General features: G+C 51.1%; 1 protein-coding gene across 3 annotated transcripts in view; it reads right to left on the bottom strand.

The window, feature by feature from the left end:
* Window positions 1-21,409, bottom strand: part of SCARA5 (scavenger receptor class A member 5) — a 126,136-nt gene that overhangs the window by 48,038 nt on the left and 56,689 nt on the right. For all 3 annotated transcript variants that reach the window (XM_055295825.2, XM_055295822.2, XM_055295823.2), the window contains one exon: window positions 3,902-4,576. In XM_055295825.2, the coding sequence (XP_055151800.1) occupies window positions 3,902-4,576 (675 nt within the window). The remainder of the gene's footprint in view (window positions 1-3,901; window positions 4,577-21,409) is intronic.

Here is a 21,409-nt window from a genome sequence, read left to right on the forward strand (position 1 = left end):
TGAGTAAGGCAGGGACTTCCTCCCTGAGCCTCAGTTGTTTTCCTGCCAAAATCCTACCCTGCCCTCTACATCATCTGCCTTAAACGACCTCATAGATTCTCCTCAGGTCCCATTTTAAAACCAAACAGGGTACACAAAAGGGCTGTGTAAACTGGAAAGGATGCAGAGGGCCCCATCATTATACTTTCCCTCTGATAAATGCAGAAACTCAAAAGAGGGAGACTTCAGGGAGCTAGAAAGGTTGGGGGGGTTCAGTAGGATTTGGGTGGGCGTGGAGGAGGAAGAGGAGGGCAACGAGGAAAAGGCAAAGAGGAAGAGGAAAAGGAGGAGAAAGAGAAGGAAGATGAAGAGAAGGAAGAAGAGGAGGAGAAGGAGGAGGAAGAGGAGGGGGAGCAGGAGGAGGAAGAGGAGGAGGAGGAAAAGGAAGAAGATGAGGAGGATAAAGAGGAGCAGGGAAAGGAAGAAGAGAAGGAGGAGGAGGAAGAAGAGGAGGAGAAGGAAGAAAGGGTGGAGGAAAAGGAGGAAGAAGAGAAAGGAGGAGGAGGAGGGGAAGGAAAAGGATAAGGAAGAAAGGGAAGAGGAGAGGGAAGAAGAGGAGGAGGAGGAAGAGGAGGAGGAGAAGGAGGAGGAGGAAGATGAGGAGGAGGAGGAGAAGGAGGAGGAGAAGGAGGAGGAGGAGGAGGAGAAGGAGGAGGAGGAGAAGGAGAAGGGAGGAGAAGGAGAAGGAGGAGGAAGAGGAGGAGGAGGAGGAAGAGGAGGAGGAAGAGGAGAAAGAGGAGGAAAAGGAGAAGGAGGAGGAAGAGAAAAGGAGGAGGAGGGGAAGGAGGAGGAAAAGGAGGAGGAGGAGAGAAGGGAGGAGGTGGAGAGAAGGGAGGAGGAGAGAAGGGAGGAGGAGGAGAAAATGGAGGAGGAGGAGAAGAAAGGAGGAGGAAGAGAAGGAAGAAAGGGCAGAAAAGGAGGAGGAAGAGGAGAAAGAGGAGGAGGGGAAGGAAGAGGATAAGGAAGAAAGGGAAGAGGAGAGGGAAGAAGAGGAGGAGGAGGGGAAGAAAGAGGAGGAAGATGAGGGGGAGGAGGAGGAGTAAGAGAAGAGGAGGAGGAGGGGAAGGAAGAGGAGAAGGAGGAGGAAAAGGAGGAGGAGAAGGAGGAGGAAGAGAAAAGGAGGAGGAGGGGAAGGAGAAGGAGGAGGAAAAGCAGGAGGAGAAGGAGGAACAGGAGAAGGAGGAGGAGGAGAAGGAGGAGGATTGGGAGGAGGAGGAGAAGGAGGAGGATTGGGAGGAGGAGGAGTGAATAGAGGAGGAGGAGAGAATGGAGGAGGAAGACAGAAGGGAGGAGGAAGAGAGAAGGGAGGAGGAGAGAATGGAGGAGGAGAGAAGGGAGGAGGAGAAGGAAGAGGAGGAGGAGGAGGAGAAGGAAGAAAAGGAGGAGAAGGAATAAGGGGATGGGAAGAGGAAGAGGGGGAAGAGGAGGAGGAGGGAATGGAGAAGGAAGAGAAGAAGGAGGAAGAGAAGGAGGAGGAGGAAGAGAAGGAGGAGGAGGAAGAGAAGGAGGAGGAGGAAGAGAAAGAGGAGAAGGAAGAGGAAGAGGTGAAGGAGGAGGAGGAGGAGGGCCCTGCAAGTGCAGGAGCCTCTGGAGCACAGCTGTCAGTGGGGAAGGTGAACTGTGCTTCCAGGGCAGTGACGAGATGTGCCCCACTAGACTAGATGCTTCACCCACAGCAAGACCATGTACGGCCCTTGAGTTAAACAACTAAATATTTAGAGAACATCACATGTTTCTGGTTTCGTCTGAAACACAGGCAGACCTTGGCAACCTCGGCCCACCTTCCAGCCTGGCAAAAATGGGCTAGACCTGCCATAGCCCCTAACACTCCCCTGACATTGCAGTCTCTACTCCTTGACATTGCTCACTGGCCCCTGCAGCAGTTCTCTCTGTGCCCCCTAGCATGAGCGGCAGTGGAAGAGAAGGCAGGCAGGGCAGGATAGGGAAGCAATGGGAAGCACACTAGCTCTGGGATCAGAAAGGCCAGCATGTAAATGCTGCTCCATCACCTCCTGGCCCTGCGGCTGTGGGCAAGCTATGGAAGCTTCCCAAATCTCAGTGTGCTTGTCAATAGAATAGGGAAAACATCACTCCCTTGGAGAGCCATTGTTTTCAAAAGATGCCCACACGAGATACACCTGGCACAGTAGGTAACACATACTAGATGCTCACAATGGTATTATTTGTGCTGATGGCAGACTAAGGAATTTCTAATGAACCCAGTGGGCCTTGGGGAGCCACAGTGGGCTTTGAGCAGGGGGATGATGTGGGGCAAGTGCATTTCATGAAAGGTGTTTCTGATGGTGAGTGCAGCAGGAAGGAATTGGGGGAGGGAAGGGGACCAGTTTGTCAGGAGTAAAGGAAGGGATTTGGGTCTCTAGGTTCTATCATTTGAGGGCCCACAGCACGAGTACAATGGAGGCCCATACATTTTTGCATTTTTGCCATTATAGTTACGATTACAAATGGACTGGCATTCCATAGTCCCAGCACTTTGGGAAACCAAGGTGGGAGGATCACTTGAGGCCAGGAGTTCAAGACCAGCCTAGGCAACATAGCAAGACCTTATCTCTAAAAAGTAATAATTTTTTAAAAACTGGCCAGATGTAGTGGCTCATGCCTGTAATCCCAGCACTTTGGGAGGCCAAGGCAGGAGGATCACCTGAGGTCAGGAGTTTGAGACCAGCCTGGCCAACATGGTGAAACTCCGTCTTCTACTAAAAATACAAAAGTTAGCCAGGAGTGGTGGCGCACACCTGTAATCCTAGCTACTCAGAAGTCTGAGGCAGGAGAATCGCTTGAACCTGGGAGGTGGAGGTTGCAGTGAGCCGAGATCATGTTACTGAACTCCAGCCTGAGAGACAGAGTGAGACTCCATCTCAAAAACAAAAAACAAAAAACAAAAAACAAAACAAAAACAAACAAAAAAAACGTAGCGGGGCATGGCAGCGTGCACCTGCAGTTCTAACTACTTGGAAGGCTAAGGCAGGAGGATCATTTAAGCCCAGGAGTTCAAGGCTGCCATGATCACACCACTGCCCTCCAGCCTGGGCAACAGAGCCAGACCCCAACTTGAAAATAAAAATGAAACAACTACAACAACAACAACAAAAAAAACAGTTACAGGGCGCCTGTAGTCCCAGCTACTTGGGAGGCTGAGGCAGGAGAATGGCGTGAACCCGGGAGGTGGAGCTTGCAGTGAGCCAAGATCACGCCACTACACTCTAGCCTGGGCTACAGAGTGAGACTCCGTCTCAAAAAAAAAAAAAAAAAACCACACAAAAACAAACAAACAAAATACAAAACAAAACAAACAGTTACAGATAAAACCAACAGATCGTTCAATGAAATATGTTCTTTTGCCTAAATGAATAAGTCTTCCCAACACCCTAGATGGCCAGGTTCAAGTTCGGAATTCTCCAACTCCAGATCTCCACCCTGTGAATGACACTAGAGGAGCCCCTCTCTACTTCCGGCCTGAGCCGGTTGTTCTGCCCCCAGCCTCAAGCTCTTGGAGGCTCCAGCACACCCATGCAAGCTCTGACCACCAGGCTCCCATTAGCCACCGCTGGAGCAAACTCTCACACCTAGAAGAGTGGCCACTGAATCTGCTGTCTACCTGAGGGAGGTTTACCTGGGAAGAGACCTGTGCAAGCCCTGGAAGTGTGTACATGCCATTTGGGCAGAAAATTGCAGAGTCCTGTAGGGCAAGACTTAAAAGAGAGAGTATGTGGGGGGAATGGCAAGTGCACTTGGGGATGGGGTGGGGGTGGGGTACTCCTGGGTCCTTGGGGAGGGGCGTGCAGGAGGAAGACCCCATCAGGAGGGGCGGTGGGTGGAGGCAGCAAGGGCCTGGCCGTACCTTTGGCGAGGGAGATGTTCCGCAGGGCAATGGAGTGCTCCCAGTCCTTGAGGCGCAGGTCCTCGGTGACCGTGTTGAGCACGGCCAGCTCCTGCTTCAGCTGCAGCTCCATGCCCACGTGTGCCAGGCGCAAGCGGCGCGTGTCCTCGCTGGCGTTGCTCACCAGCACCCGCAGGTCCTGCAGCTGCGTGCGGTGGAGGGCCACGTCGTAGGACAGGCTGTGGTTGAGGCCGCGCAGCACGCCGCCCACGTCGGCCAGCTCCTCGCCAAGGACGCCCACCCTGCGCGCCAGCCCATCCAGCAGGCCTGCATGGCGCCGCAGCAGCAGCTGGCTACTGTTGCTCTCCACCTGCAGCTGGTACAGCTCCAGCTGCGCCGTGTCGCTCTGCTGGCCCGTGCGGTCCCGCAGCAGGGCCACCGCCTGCTCGGTCTGCACCGCCTGCGCCTGCAGCCCCCACAGCGCGCCCTCCAGCCGCTGCACTGCGCCCGCCAGAGCCAGCAGCGAGTCCGACTGGTTCTGCAGCGCGTCCTGCACCTTCCACACCTGCTCCGTCAGGTCCGTTTGCAGCGGAGCCTGCAGCAGCCGCAGCTGCAAGTCCCGGAAGCTCTCATTCAGCCGGTTCACATTGCGAGTCAGGGCCTTCAGGTCGTCAGGGGAGCTGCGCGGCCTGGACACTGCAGAGGAGGAGGAGAGGAAACGTGAGCACCGCTGGGGAGGAAGACCCCGGGTGACAAGAGGCGAACCCAGCCAGAGCCTGGCATGCAGTAGGTGCTCAATAAATGATAGACGAATAAAAAGCAGAGGTGGTGTGCTGAGCACTTTACCAGATCCCAGGCATTGTGCTAAACCAGTGGTCCCCAAACCTGCCTGCACATTAGATCACCTGGCTAGGTGCCTCACCTGCAGAAATTGTGATTGAATTGGTATGGGGTGTGACCTGGGCTTTGGAATTTTTAGAAGATCCAGAAGTAATTCTAATGTGCAGACAAGTTTGTGACCTGCTGTTCTAGTGTAACTATCATGAGTTAATTCAGTGGACCCCTATGAAACTGCCAGTTGCAAATGTTGAAAAGCAGTTGCATATCAGCAGTTTCATGTAGGTCAGCTTAAGATGTTGGGTGGTGTTATCCTTTCAACTTTAGGGGGTGGGTACCTGCTGCAATCTGAATATGCCCCCCAAAATTCAAATGTGGAAACTTAATCACCAAATTCATAGTAAGAGAGGGGGTCTTTAGGAGGTTATTGAGTCACGAGGGCAGAGCCCTCACGTATTAGATTAGCGACTTTATAAAAGAGGTTCGAGGGAGCTGTTTGCCCTTCTTGCCATGTGAGGACACATAGAAGGCACCATCCATGAGAAACAGGCCCTCACCAGACATGAATCTGCTGGCACCTTTATCTTGGACTTCCCAGCCTCCAGAACCATGAGCACCATGAGCAATACATTTGTTGTTTGTAAATTACCCAGTCTACAGTATTTTGTTGTGGCAGCCTGAACAGACTAAGGCAGTACCATTCTTATCCCCTTTTACAGTTATAGCTATTAGCATTGCCCAGGGTAAAAATTTACAGCAAGTAAACCTTAACTAAGAATGCTTGCTCCAGAGCCTGAGGGCTTCCCCTCAAGTCAGCTCCAGGACTGCCTAAAGGAAGAGCACCCTGGCAGCAGACTCAGCCAAGCTCAAGGCCATCGTGTCTATTTTCTGGCCTCCTGAGTTTGGGGCCCTTTCCCTTCTGCTCACGTGCTGTGCCAACAGCCTGTCTGGGTGTTCTTGGAGTGTTCTCATGACTTCTGATAAGCCACAGTGTCTCCTGGAGCTCCAGGGGCATCATGAGAAGAAACTGACATGAAATTATCAAGCTTTCCATTCTCCAACAGCCCTGTCTCAATACTTGTCACCCAATCAGAGTCCATGATTGGACAGACACAATCCAATGAAGACTGCTTTTATATTGATATGCTCCTTCTCTGCGTCTTCTACTTCGTGTTGTTTGTTGTGTTTTTTATTTGTTTTTGTTTTGTTTTGTTTTGTTTTTTGAGACAGAGTCTCACTCTGTCGCTCTGTCGCCAGGTTGGAGTGCAGTGGTGTGATCTTGGCTCACTGCAACCTCCACCTCCCGGGTTCAAGTGATTCTCCTGCCTTGGCCTCCCAAGTAGCTGGGACTACAGGTGCATGCCACCATGCCCAGCTAATTTTTGTATTTTAATAGAGATGGGGTTTCACCATGTTGGCCAGGATGGTCTCGATCTCTTGACCTCGTGATCTGCCCGCCTCAGCCTCCCAAAGTGTTGGGATTACAGGTGTGAGCCACTGCACCCAGCCCTACTTCTTCTTCTAGATCCTCTATTTCCTCTTCAGCAAAAAACCCATCCCAGTGATCCCCCATCCCTTCCTCTTGGAGGGTTCCCTTTTCTTGGTTATAAGCAGCTATTGCATAATACTAAGAAGAGTGATGTGTGTCTTCATCGTTAGAATCTAGTATCCTTGTATGTCCTGGGAGGTCGTGGACTGTTCTGACTCAGGTATGCTACAAATCCTGAGTGGGGATGTCTAGGGATGCTCATTGTCTGTTAGCTGTGTCCTGTCCACAGATGTTTCCCACTCTGTTCTGCATACCACAGAAAGGGAAATAAGGCCTGGTGGTGGGATAGGTAGGAGGTGGGGGCAGATGAGGCACAGAACAAATTCCGCCTTGAAAATCTTGGAGGTAATCGGGGAACTTGGTACACAGCTTGTTCAAACAATGAGAAAAATCAGATGGAATAAGTTCTCATTCAGAATTTCACATTGAGAAGGAGGGATATAGGTTATGAGGGCTCTCTAGCCATGGAAAGACTAGCTGTTACAATCTTTCAGTGATGCTTCTGGAAGCACACGACATTTGTGGTGGCCACCCTGGAGGAGATAAGTCATTCCAGCTTAGGCTCAGAGGCTCACAGGGCTGAAGGGGTCTTGGAGCCTTGCCTCAACTTCTCCCCCACCCAGCACTTTAATCTAAGAAGGTCACATTGCAAAAAGGGTCCTGGCACCCCTGTTTACACCAGTCTCTCCATCTTCAGTTAGTGCCGACTGTCAGAATTTTCTGTATTCTGTTCAGACTTAAAATTTGCCTCCTTGTATTCAATTAGGAAAAGAGGAAGTCAAATTGTCCCTGTCTGCAGATGACATGATTGTATATTTAGAAAAACCCATCATCTCAGCCCAAAATCTCCTTAAGCTGATAAGCAACTTTAGCAAAATCTCAGGATACAGAATCAATGCGCAAAAATCACAAGCATTCCTATACACTAATAACAGACAAATAGAAAGCCAAATCATGAGTGAACTCCCATTCACAATTGCTACAAAGAGAAGAAAATACCTAGGAATCCAACTTACAAGGGATGTGAAGGACCTCTTCAAGGAGAACTACAAACCAATGCTCAACGAAATAAAAGAGGACACAAACAAATGGAAAAACATTCCATGCTCGTGAATAGGAAGAATCAATATCGTGAAAATGGCCATATTGCCCAAGGTAATTTATAGATTCAATGCCATCCCCATCAAGCTGCCAATGACTTTCTTCACACAATTGGAAAAAACTACTTTAAAGTTCATATGGAACCAAAAACAGCCCACATTGCCAAGTCAATCCTAAGCAAAAAGAACAAAGCTGCAGGCATCATGCTACCTGACTTCAAACTACACTACAAGGCTACAGTAACCAAAACAGAATGGTACTGGTACCAAAACAGATATATAGACCAATGGAACAGAGCAGACACCTCAGAAATAACACCACACATCTACAATCATCTGATCTTTAACAAACCTGACAAAAACAAGAAATGGGGAAAGGATTTCCTATTTAATAAATGGTGCCGGGAAAACTGGCTAGCCATATGTAGAAAGCTGAAACTGGATCCCTTCCTTACACCTTATACAAAAATTAATTCAAGACAGATTAAAGACTTAAATGTTACCTAAAACCATAAAAACCCTAGAAGAAAACCTAGGCAATACCATTCAGGACATAGGCGTGGGCAAGGACTTCATGACTAAAACACCAAAAGCAATGGCAACAAAAACCAGAATAGACAAATGGGATCTAATTAAACTAAAGAACTTCTGCATGGCAAAAGAAACTACCATCGGGGTGAACAGGCAACCTACAGAATGGGAGAAAATTTTTGCAATCTACCCATCTGACAAAGGGCTAATATCCAGAATCTACAAAGAACTCAAACAAATTTACAAGAAAAAAAACAAACCACCCCATCAAAAAGTGGGCACAGGATATGAACAGACACTTCTCAAAAGAAGACATCTATGCAGCCAACAGACAGGTGAAAAAATGCTCATCATCACTGGTCATCAGAGAAATGCAAATGAAAACCACAATGAGATATGATCTCATGCCAGTTAGAATGGCAATCATTAAAAAGTCAGGAAACAACAGATGCTGGAGAGGATGTGGAGAAATAAGAATGCTTTTACACTGTTGGTGGGAGTGTAAATTAGTCCGACCATTGTGGAAGACAGTGTGGCAATCCCTCAAGGATCTAGAACTAGAAATACCATTAGACCCAGCAATCCCATTACTGGGTATACACCCAAAGGATTATAAATCATGCTACTATAAAGACACATGCACACGTATGTTTATTGCAGCACTACTCACAGTAGCAAAGACTTGGAACCAATCCAAATGTCCATCAATGATAGACTGGATTAAGAAAATGTGGCACATATACACCATGGAATACTATGCAGCCATAAAAAAGGATGAGTTCATGTCCTTTGCAGGGACATGGATGAAGCTGGAAACCATCATTCTCAGCAAACTATCACAAGGACAGAAAACCAAACACTGCACGTTCTCACTCATAGGTGGGAATTGAACAAGGAGATCACTTGGATACAGCGCAGGGAACATCACACACCAGGGCCTGTCAGGGGGTGGGGGACTGGGCGAGGGATAGCATTAGGAGATATACCTAATGTAAATGATGCGTTGATGCGTGCAGCAAACCACCATGGCACATGTTGTATCAAATCTGCACGTTGTGCACATGTACCCTAGAACTTCAAGTATAATAAAAAATTAATAAATAAAATAAATTAATAGAAGATGCTCTCAGAGGATCACAAACACTGCCATGTAATCTAGACCTTAACTATTTCCTATGGGATTTATTTAGTGCAGTTTGATCTCAAGTATGAGATGGTAAGAATCCTGAGAAGTTTCTTTCTGGTAAGAAAACCTGAGAGGTAAGAATCTGAGAGGTTCTGAGAGGTTCATGCCAGATAGCATTTAGATCTCTTGGGATATAGGCTGGAGCTGGCCACGTATTGAGACAGGGCTGTTGGAGAATAAAAAGCCTGATAATTTCATGTCAGTCTCTTCTCATGATGTCCCTGGAGCTCCAAGAGACACCACAGCTTATCAGAAGTTGTGAGAACTCTTTGAGTTTTGGTTCTCAAACTGGGACCTTGAGTTCTGGTTTTCAAACCGGGACCTTGAATGACTCAGAGTAACAGGGCAACCTCCCAGATTGAAGCCCCAGGGCCGATTCAAGGCCACATCTGCCGAGGGCCAAGACCCTGAAGTGGACAATTTTCTTCCTTATCTCTGTCTTCCCCAGCTCTCCTAGCCCCTCCTTCCCTCTGTGGGGGTCCCTAAGCCCAGCTAGTCCTCTGCACCCTGGGAAGTTCCAAGCCCTGCCCATCGGCTGCCTCCTCACCTACCAGCTCTGGGCCCTGCTCCCTGAGCAGGAAACTGGACTGAAACTTGGTCCATATGGGGATGGCTGACAATCATCCACCCCTTCCCAGAGAGTTCATCTGGGTCTTTTATTGCTGTTCATTGCACAACAAATAGTCACATAAACCTAAACAAGGGAAAATTCTTCCACTGTCCCACAACAGAGCACACTGGTTTCATTTTGTTTTTCTAACTCTGTTCATATGCATATTCAATCTTTATAATTTGATTTCTGGGTTTTCTTCCCATCTAATATTATTATTATATTGTTATCATTTTATAAGCTTTTTTTATCCTCTGTTTTATAATTATGATTTTGATGACTGCCTATGAGTCCCTCAAAGGGATACATTTAATTTACCCATTCTCTTACTGTTGAATGCTTTTTTTCAATCATGGTAAATAAATGCAGGAAGATTCCTCCCCTTCCCTTTGAAATTTTTCCTAATAATACATTTCCAGAAGCTGGATTAGTAGGTCAAAAGGCATGGACATTTTTATGACTCTTAAAAATTCCAGCCAAACTACTGCTCAAAAAAAGTTATACTAATTTACATTTACATTACAGATTTTAAAATGTGCCGAGTTCAGTGCAATCTTACTGCACTATTACAATTTCCATGTTGTGAATTTCACAGATATAAAATGGTAACGTTATTTTTATGTGAGTCTATTTGCATTTTAGAAGCAGCCTTTTCAAGGTGATGCATCAGCTCATAGGAGTAAGATACTTCAGGTGCCTGGGCTAATCAGAACAAAAATTATTTGGGGATAAATATTCTTTGGGCATCAACTCGCCTAGGGCAGCCCCCTTTTTTGGGATCATTTGCACATCCCAGAAATGAATTATGTCCTTCCAACAGTCACAGCATGTTCTCTGCTCACACACCACCACCACCCAGCCTCTTTCCTCATTTAATTCCTTCCAGATGTTTGCTGTTCTCAACGGGGAATAATTCTTAGTTGAGTGTGACTCTCTTAATTTATGTTTATGCAAACAGTTCATTTATCTCTCTGCCTGGCCTACTTTTACTGTGTTTTAATTATTCAACTTTTATACTTTCACAAATGGGAAAGCAAATCATAGTATAGTGTAATACCAAGCGGCTTTCCCTGAGTGTGTGCCAAGCACTGTTCTAAGTGTTTCCCATATTAATACACTTAATCCTATTATAACCCTGTAAGTGTTGTTAGGATCCTCATAGTTCAAATGAGGAAACTGAGGTACACAGAGGTTCAGTAACTCACAAGGTCTCATGGACAGTGTACAGTGGTGAGTGATCATGGGTTCTGCAGTTTGGTTCCAGAGTCCCCAGATCTTGCCCCACTTTGCCAAACTGCTGAAAGGGTGGACGTGGAGAACACACTTGTCTGTCTGTCTTTCTTTCTCTTTCTTTTCTTTTTTTCTTTGTTTCTTTATTGAGACAGAGTTTTGCTCTGTTGCTCAGGCTGGAATGGAGTGGCACGATCTCGGCTCACTGCAACCTCCACCTCCTGGGTTCAAGCAATTCTCCTACCTCAGCTTCCCGAGTAGTTAGGACTACAGGCACCCACCACCACACCCAGCTAGTTTTTGTATTTTTAGTAGGGATGGGGTTTTGCCATGTTGGCCAGGCTGGTCTCAAACTCCTGACCCACCTAGACCTCCCAAAGTGCTGAGATTACAGGCATGAGCCACCATGCCTGGCCAAGAACACCCTTTTTAATGGTCAGAGACATTAATATAAAGTAAGCTTTGAAGGGAGTGGGTTCCTCATGATAAACCCAGGCTGGGGTCAGGCTGTGTGGCAGAAACCATGTAGAGATTCAAATTAGGACTCTGACTCAGTATTGATTACTGAATACTAATGAATGTTATTAGCATAGTAGTGTAATAATCTATGATTAATGTATTAATGTCTGCTGCAGGCCCCAGCCTGAGCTAGGTGGCTTGCCCCTGCACATCCCCTACAACCTTCTCATCTGCACAGCACTGCCTCCCCACCCACAGCCTGCCCCAAGCCTGCTCCCTCTTCTCTAATTATCCTTTATGTCCATGAAAAAAAATGGCATAAGGTCAGGATGGTCCATATGTGATCCAACCAGATAGGCTGCCTTCCCGCAATACATGAGGTGTCGCTACAGTGCCAGCTGGGTAGGTGCATGTGTGTGGGAGGGAAGAAGGAAGCTAAGGGTCCTATTTGAGGTTTAGTGACCTAAACCTTGGGCACTGGTGTGAATCCTAACCCTTTATCTTTGCAAAGAATTCTGCATCCATTGCCTCACTTAATTTTCAAGCTGACTAACCTGGGAGGTAGGGGAGCAAGTATGCTGAATCTCATTTAAGAATGAGAAAAGAGAGGCTCAGGAAGTCAGGAGATTGCCTGAAGCATGAAATTGGGGTGAATTTGTGCCATCTGTCCCTTACCCTGTCCTCCAAACCTACTGCTGGGATGGTCAGTCACATGGCAAACTCCAAACAGGGGGAGCAGGAAAGGAGATGACATTTATTAATCACCTACTGCATGCCAAACTTGGCTATAGTGTCTTACTAGAAGTTGCTTGCTTTACCCTTCCCAGCACACTTACAATGTAGAATTGTTATGCCCATTTTCAGACGGAGAAACTCAAGAATGTGGCAGAGCTCACAGGCTCAGACTGCTCCATCTCTGAAAGCCCTGCTGCCTACCACTGTCCTCCCTCACACAAAACAGCATGGAGCATCTCCCCTCTTTCTTTCTAGGAAGCAATGGCAGAGTGCAAATTGCCAAATGCCCTACAATCCCATGGTATGGTCCCCCCAATCCTGCAGGCAGATGGTATCACTGCTTCATAGGTGAAATAACCCAAGCCAGAGCAATTCAGTAACTAGCTTGATATGGTTTGCCTGTGTCCCCACCCAAATCTCATCTTGAATTGTATCTCCCACAATTCCCATGTATTGTGGGAGGCACACGGTGCAAGGTAATTGAGTCATGGGGATGGACCTTTCTCGTGCTATTCTCATGACAGTGAATAAGTCTCATGAGATCTGATGGTTTTATAAAGGGGAGTTTCCCTGCACAACTTCTCTTGTCTGCTGCCATGTGAGACGTGCCTTTCACCTTCCACCATGATTGTGAACTCTCTCCAGCCATGTGGAACTGTGAGTCTATTAAACTTCTTTTGTAAATTGCCCAGTCTTGGGTATGTCTTCATGTGCAGCATGAAAATGGACTAATACATAGCTCAAGGCCACCCTGCTAGTAGGAAGCAGCTCCAAGCCCATGTCTTTTCTGTTGCCCTGTGCTCAAGTCCTGCCTTCTCTTTAGCCTAATGACATGGAAAGAAGGAAGGAAGGCGAGTATCAGACTTCACAGAGCATCACATCTAGGGCAGAGTGTCAGAAAGGATGGGGCGGAATGCCACTGCACAGCAAGCATATCAATACAAGTGCCAAGAAAAAGGGAGGGGCCTTCTTTCAGGTGGCAGGCAAAACCGGATTGCATTTACTGAGGTCTGGATTCATGTGACTTTAATGGAAAATTCATTTAAAAGCAGCACATAATATTCATTCAGTATCTGCAAGAAAGAAGTTATCAATAGAGCTCCAGCACTTCAAGTGATGTGCACAGGAAACAATTAGCGTTTCCCTGACCCCAGGATGCAGGAGAAAACCAGGGCCTGCACTCAGGGTGTGTGACCAGTGCAGTCACATGGGGCCCCATGCTGGGGATTTAATTGTCTGCTGTCGCCCTCCTGAAACTGGTGATGAATTTATCTCTGAATTTGTGTTTTCTTAGTGAAGTCCTAAGGCACAATGGAGCCTGTACTGGGGATGTGGACCCCTGGCTTAGGTGCAGTCCTATCTCCTACCACCCCCTCGCCACCCCAGAATGGGGCCTAGCCACCCAGTGCCTCACCCCTCCTCTCTATCCCCAGTGGCAATGGTCAGGGTCAGGCCTGGTATGTGTGATGAGTCGTAGGGTAGGGCTCCAGGTACCTATAGGTGTCTTGACTCTGACTCATAAGTGTCCCTGTACCTGGGAGAGAACAACAGTGACTGGTTAAAAGAGACCATGGCGCTCTCTCTCTTTCTTTCTTTCTTTCTTTCTTTCTTTCTTTCTTTCTTTCTTTCTTTCTTTCTTTCTTTCTTTCTTTCTTTCTTTCCCTCTCTGGCCCAGGCTACAATCTACTCGGCTTGCTGCTGCCCGCGCCGCGGACTGCCTGGGACTGCCGAGGCCCGCCACCGCTGCCTGCCTTTTCTCCTTTGGATGCAGGCACGCGTTCACCATCTTGGCCACGCTGGTCGCCAGCTCCTGACGCCGAGTGCTCTGCCCGCCTCAGCCTCCCGAGGTACTGGGACTACAGACGGAGTCTCGCTCACCCAGTGCTCGGTGTTGCCCGGGCTGAAGGGCAGTGGCGTGGTCTGGCCTCGCGGCAGCCTCTACCCCCCGGCCGCCTGCCTTGGCCTGCCAGGGTGCTGGGATTGCAGCCCCTGCCCGGCCGCTGCACCATCTGGAAGGTGGGGAGCGCCTCTGCCCGGCCGCCCCGTCTGGGAGGTGAGGAGCGCCTCTGCCCGGCCGCCCCGTCTGGGAGGTGAGGAGCGCCTCTGCCCGGCCGCCCCGTCTGGGAAGTGAGGAGCGCCTCTGCCCGGCCACCCACCGTCTGGGAAGTGAGGAGCGCCTCTGCCCGGCCACCCACCGTCTGGGAAGTGAGGAGCGCCTCTGCCCGGCCACCCACCGTCGGGGAAGTGAGGAGCGCCTCTGCCCGGCCACCCACCGTCTGGGAAGTGAGGAGCGCCTCTGCCCGGCCACCCACCGTCTGGGAAGTGAGGAGCGCCTCTGCCCGGCCACCCACCGTCTGGGAAGTGAGGAGCGCCTCTGCCCGGCCACCCACCGTCTGGGAAGTGAGGAGCGCCTCTGCCCGGCCACCCACCGTCTGGGAAGTGAGGAGCGCCTCTGCCCGGCCACCCACCGTCTGGGAAGTGAGGAGCGCCTCTGCCCGGCCACCCATCGTCTGGGAAGTGAGGAGCGCCTCTGCCCGGCCGCCCCGTCCGGGAAGAAGTGAGGAGCGCCTCTGCCCGGCCGCCCCGTCCGGGAAGAAGTGAGGAGCGCCTCTGCCCGGCCGCCCCCGTCCGGGAAGAAGAGAGGAGCACCTCTGCCCGGCCGCCCCGTCCGGGAAGAAGTGAGGAGCGCCTCTGCCCGGCCACCCATCGTCTGGGAAGTGAGGAGCGCCTCTGCCCGGCCACCCACCGTCTGGGAAGTGAGGAGCGCCTCTGCCCGGCCGCCCCGTCTGGGAAGTGAGGAGCGCCTCTGCCCGGCCGCCCCGTCTGGGAAGTGAGGAGCGCCTCTGCCCGGCCACCCACCGTCTGGGAAGTGAGGAGCGCCTCTGCCCGGCCACCCACCGTCTGGGAAGTGAGGAGCGCCTCTGCCCGGCCACCCACCGTCTGGGAAGTGAGGAGCGCCTCTGCCCGGCCACCCATCGTCTGGGAAGTGAGGAGCGCCTCTGCCCGGCCGCCCCGTCTGGGAAGTGAGGAGCGCCTCTGCCCGGCCGCCCCGTCTGGGAAGTGAGGAGCGCCTCTGCCCGGCCGCCCCGTCTGGGAAGTGAGGAGCGCCTCTGCCCGGCCACCCACCGTCTGGGAAGTGAGGAGCGCCTCTGCCCGGCCACCCACCGTCTGGGAAGTGAGGAGCGCCTCTGCCCGGCCACCCACCGTCTGGGAAGTGAGGAGCCCCTCTGCCCGGCCACCCATCGTCTGGGAAGTGAGGAGCCCCTCTGCCCGGCCACCCACCGTCTGGGAAGTGAGGAGCCCCTCTGCCCGGCCACCCACCGTCTGGGAAGTGAGGAGCCCCTCTGCCCGGCCACCCACCGTCTGGGAAGTGAGGAGCGCCTCTGCCCGGCCACCCACCGTCTGGGAAGTGAGGAGCGCCTCTGCCCGGCCACCCACCGTCTGGGAAGTGAGGAGCGCCTCTGCCCGGCCACCTACCGTCTGGGAAGTGAGGAGCGCCTCTGCCCGGCCACCCACCATCTGGGAAGTGAGGAGCGCCTCTGCCCGGCCACCCACCGTCTGGGAAGTGAGGAGCCCCTCTGCCCGGCCACCCACCGTCTGGGAAGTGAGGAGCCCCTCTGCCCGGCCACCCACCGTCTGGGAAGTGAGGAGCGCCTCTGCCCGGCCACCCACCGTCTGGGAAGTGAGGAGCGCCTCTGCCCGGCCACCCACCGTCTGGGAAGTGAGGAGCGCCTCCGCCCGGCCACCCATCGTCTGGGAAGTGAGGAGTGCCTCCGCCCGGCCGCCCCGTCCGGGAAGAAGTGAGGAGCGCCTCTGCCCGGCCGCCCCGCCCGGGAAGAAGTGAGGAGCGCCTCTGCCCGGCCGCCCCGCCCGGGAAGAAGTGAGGAGCGCCTCTGCCCGGCCGCCCCGCCCGGGAAGAAGTGAGGAGCGCCTCTGCCCGGCCACCCCCGTCCGGGAAGAAGTGAGGAGCGCCTCTGCCCGGCCGCCCCGTCCGGGAAGAAGTGAGGAGCGCCTCTGCCCGGCCGCCCCGTCCGGGAAGAAGTGAGGAGCGCCTCTGCCCGGCCACCCCCGTCCGGGAAGAAGTGAGGAGCGCCTCTGCCCGGCCGCCCTGTCTGGGAAGTGAGGAGCGCCTCTGCCCAGCCGCCCCGTCCGGGAAGAAATGAGGAGCGCCTCTGCCCGGGCGCCCCATCCGGGAAGAAGTGAGGAGCGCCTCTGCCCGGCCGCCCCATCCGGGAAGAAGTGAGGAGCGCCTCTGCCCGGCCGCCCCATCCGGGAAGAAGTGAGGAGCGCCTCTGCCCGGTCACCCATCGTCTGGGAAGTGAGGAGCGCCTCTGCCCGGCCACCCACCGTCTGGGAAGTGAGGAGCGCCTCTGCCCGGCCGCCCCGTCCGGGAAGAAATGAGGAGCGCCTCTGCCCGGGCGCCCCATCCGGGAAGAAGTGAGGAGCGCCTCTGCACAGCCACCCATCGTCTGGGAAGTGAGGAGCGCCTCTGCCCGGCCACCCACCGTCTGGGAAGTGAGGAGCGCCTCTGCCCGGCCGCCCCGTCCGGGAAGAAGTGAGGAGCGCCTCTGCCCGGCCGCCCCGTCCGGGAAGAAGTGAGGAGCGCCTCTGCCCGGCCGCCCCGTCCGGGAAGAAGTGAGGAGCGCCTCTGCCCGGCCGCCCCGTCCGGGAAGAAGTGAGGAGTGCCTCTGCCCGGCCGCCCATCGTCTGGGAGGTGAGGAGCGCCTCTGCCAGGCCACCCATCATCTGGGAGGTGAGGAGCGCCTCTGCCCGGCCACCCATCATCTGGAAAGTGAGGAGCGCCTCTGCCCGGCTGCCCCAACTGGGAAGTGAGGAGTGCCTCTGCCCGGACACCCATCGTCTGGGAGATGAGGAGCGCCTCTGCCCGGCCGCCCATCGTCTGGGAAGTGAGGAGCGCCTCTGCCCGGCCACCCATCGTCTGGGAAGTGAGGAGCGCCTCTGCCCGGCCACCTATCGTCTGGGAAGAAGTGAGGAGCGTCTCTGCCTGGCCGCCCCGTCTGGGAAGTGAGGAGCCCCTCTGCCCGGCCGCCCCGTGTCTGGGTAGAAGTGAGGAGCTCCTCTGCCTGGCCGCTCCGTCTGGGAGGTCTACCACGGAGGCCAGAAGCAATGTGGGGGCTGGACATGGTGGCTCACGCCTGTGGTCCCGGCACTCTAGGGGGCGAGGCGGGTTGATCACTTCGGACTAGGAGTTCGAGACCAGTCTGGCCAACTTGGCGAAACATGAAGAATACAACAGACAAACCAACCAACCAACTCAATGACAACAAAACAGGTCTACCCTGGAGTCATACTCTAATTTTTTCTATTTTCCTCCCTTTCTGATCCTTTATCCCACTTTCTTTTTCTTCCTCTTCCTTCTCCCTCTTCTTTGTCAAATAGAGGATTGAGTTATTATCACTGATCCATATAAAGTCCCTCTCTCATTTATTTTAACTCCCACCCCCATTTCTATTCCCCGACTTCCCATGTGCAACCTTCCTAATATGTTTGATACGCATCTTTTTGTTTGTATGTATTTTTAGAAAATGTTTATTGTTTTTGTATGCAAAAAAAATTAATAAAAAAAAAAAAAAAAAAAAAAAAAAAAAAAAAGAGACCATGGCAGCAAGGAACAGCTTTTTTCCTGCTTTTTGGACAAAGAACCCTGCATTTTTATTTATTTATTTTACACAGAGTCTCGTTCTGTCACCCAGGCAGTGCAGTGGTGCGATCTCAGCTCACTGCAATCTCTGCCTCCCAGGTTCAAGCAATTCTACTGCCTCAGCCTCCGGAGTAGCTGGGACTACAGGCACATGCCACAATGACTGGCTAATTTTTGTATTTTCAGTAGAGACGCGTTCCACCATGTTGGCCAGGCTGGTCTCAAACGTCTAACCTTAAGTGATCCACCCGCCGCGGCCTCCCAAAGTGCTGGGATTACAGGTGTGAGCCACTGCGCCCGGCCAAAGAACCCTGCATTTTTAATTCTTTTGTTTTATTTTTATTTTATTTTATTTTATTTTATTTTTATTTTATTTTATTTTATTTTGCGATGGACTCCCTGTCACCCAGGCTGGAGCGCAGTGGCGTCATTTCGGCTCACTGCAACCTCAAGCTTCCTGGGCTCAAGAGATCCTCCTACCTCAGACTCCTTAGTAGCTGGGACTACAGGTGTGCACCACCACACCCAGCTAAATTTTGTATTTTGTGTAGAGATGGAGTTTCACCATATTGCTCAGGCTCGTCTTGAACTCCTAGACTCAAGCAATCTGCCCACCTTGTCCTCCCAAAGTGCTGAGGTTACAGGTATGAGCCACCATGCCCAGCCTGAGGACCCTGCATTTTTGCTGTGGGTGGAGCCCTGCAAATTACAAAGCTGGTCCTGATAAAAAACTAACTACTGTCGATCTTCTGTGACTCAGATAGCAACTCTGAATAAGTAAATAAGCAATTCCAGGGGGAGCCTGTATTAGTCCTCTCCGGCTGCTGTAATAGGATACCACAGACTGCGTGGCTTAAACAACAAACGTTTATTGTTTTGCAGTTACAGAGGCTAAAAGTCTGAGATCAAGGTGCCATCAGGCTGGTGTCTCCTGAGGCCTCTCCTCCTGGCTCGCAGGACACCTTCTTGCTGTATCCTCCCATAACCTTTCCTCTTGATGTCCCTTCTGATTTTTTTTTTTTTAAGAGATGGAGTTTCGCTCTTGTTGCCCAGGTTGGAGGGCAATGGCGCAATCTCAGCTCACTGCAACCTCCGCCTCCTGAGTTCAAGTGATTCTCCTGCCTCAGCGTCCCCAGTAGCTGGGATTACAGGTACCTGCCACCACGGCCAGCTAATTTTTTTGTATTTTTAGTAGAGACGGAGTTTCATCATATTGGCCAGGGTGGTCTCGAACTCCTGACCTCAGATGATCTGCCCACCTTGGCCTCCCAAAATGCTGGGATTACAGGCGTCAGCCACGGCACTTGGCCGTCCCTTCTGATTCTTATAAGGACAGCAGTCCTATGGGATCAAGGCCCTCCCTTATGACCTAATTTAACCTTAGAAACCTCCTTAAAGGCCCTGCCTCCAAATACAGTCACACTGGGGGTTAGGGCTTCAACATGTGAATTTTAGTGGGACACAATTCAGCCCATAGCAGGGTCCTTTAACATCCCTGGTTAGCAGGATGGGTTCCTGCTGCCCTCCCAGTCTGTCAGGGGTTGATTTTTAGGACTAGCAGATGTAATCTACTCTTTCAAAATATTAGACAGCGATAAGTGGTTAGAACAGGGCAGATTCAGCTGGGCACAGTGGCTTGTGCCTGTAATCCTAGCACTTTAGGAGGCCAAGGCGTGTGAACCACCTAAGGTCAGGAGTTCGAGACCAGCCTGACTAACATCGTGAACCCCCACCTCTACAAAAAATACAAAAGTTAGCCAGGTGTGGTGGTGCACACCTGTAGTCCCAGCTACTCAGGATGCTGAGGCAGGAGAATTGCTTGAACTTGGGAGGTAGATGTTGCAGTGAGCCAAGATCATGCCACTGCACTACAGCCTGGGTGACAGAGCGAGACTCCATCTTAAAAAAAAAAAAAGAGAGAGAGACAACAGGGCAGATTCATGAGATTCATGTGGTGAGTGCACTGTGGGGCCCACTTTAAAATCTATAACATAAACTTATATAACTTTTTTGGAAAGTAATTTGGCTGAAATATTTAAGTCATAAAATGTCCATGTTTTTTGACCTAATGCAGGTTCTGGAAATTTATTATTAGAAAAATTTTCAAAACAGGGGAAACCTTTCTGTGTTTATTTGCCATGATTGAAAAAAGATTCACGAGCAAGAGAATGGGTAAATTAAATATGTCCCCTTGAGGGACTCTTAGGCAGTCATCAAAATCATAATTATAAAATACAGGGAGAAGATGGGAAAATGCTTATGAAATAATACGTAGGAGAAAAAAACCCAGAAACCGAATTATAAGAATTGGGTATGCATATGGATGGAGCTAGCAAGAGAAAATGAAAAAGGAAGCCAGTATGCTCTGTTGTGGGATGGTGGAAGCATTTTCTCATTTTATTTGGACTTATGTGAATATTGGTTGTGTAATAAACAGCAATAAAATGAACTCTCTGGGAAAGGGCAGCTGATTGTCAGCCGTCTCCATATGGAACCAAATTTCGGTCCAGTTTCCTGCACAGGAAGCAGGGCTTAGCTCTGGTAGGTGCTGAGGAGGCGGCTGATGGGCAGGCCTGGGGACCTCCCAGGGTGCAGAGGACCAGCTGGGGATAGGGACCCCTGCAGAAGAAAGGAGGGGCTAGGAGAGCTAGGAAGACAGAGGCAAGGAAGAAAATTGCCCACTTCAGGGTCTTGACGCCAGGTAAATGTGGCCTTGAATCAGCCCTGGGATTTCGACCTGGGAGGTCGCACTGTTTCACTTAAGATCCCAGTTTGAAAACCAGAACTTACAAAACTCAGCGTGTTCTCACGACTTCTGATAAGCTGTGGTGTCTCTTGGAGCTCCAGGGGCATCATGAGGAGAGACTGATATGAAATTATCAGGCTTTCCATTCTCCAACAGCCCTGTCTCAATAACTTGTCACCTGGTCGGGGTCCATGATTGGACAGACACACTGATTCTAGAATCAGATCCTGGCTGATGATGATTTCTCCAGTGGGCAATTCCTGTGATTACCTGGGCTGTGACTGGGTCATGGATTCATTTCCCCCAGAGCTCTTCCTTGCACTGACCACCCTTCAGTTAACCTTCCAGAGCGGAGCAGTGGCGTGAACCCCTGCAGCAGGGGGCAGGAGGCATGCCATTAGGCAGGTCACTTATACTCCTCTGGCCTCAGTCTTTTTACCTCCAAAATGGGAGAGATATTCAGTTTACCAAAGACTGCACAGACCCAAGCCAATGGCTACAGTCTGCAAAGCCCTAATGAAGCTGCCCAGGGCCCAGTTTGGGCCATCTTTCTAGAAGCCTCATGGCCAGCATGAAGGAGATGACCCTTCCCGTCATACTTTGTCCAGTCTGTTCGCACCTTGGAAAACTTCATTTTGATCAAGCACCACCTCTTAAGGGAATGTTGACAACTGGAGTCTGTACTGACCGATTGCCAGCAGCCTCCAGAAGCTAGCTAGGATGCAGGAAATCGATTCTCCCTGAACCTCCAGAAGCAACCAAGGCTGCTGACATCCAAGTTCTGATTTCTAGCATTCTGACCTGGGAGTCAGTACAGTTCTATTGTTTTAAGCTGTCTCACTGGTGGTAATTTGTTAGGCAGCCTCAGGAAACTAAAGCAGGTA

Source organism: Symphalangus syndactylus, chromosome 10, assembly GCF_028878055.3.
Source record: "Symphalangus syndactylus isolate Jambi chromosome 10, NHGRI_mSymSyn1-v2.1_pri, whole genome shotgun sequence".
Taxonomy (NCBI): domain Eukaryota; kingdom Metazoa; phylum Chordata; class Mammalia; order Primates; family Hylobatidae; genus Symphalangus; species Symphalangus syndactylus.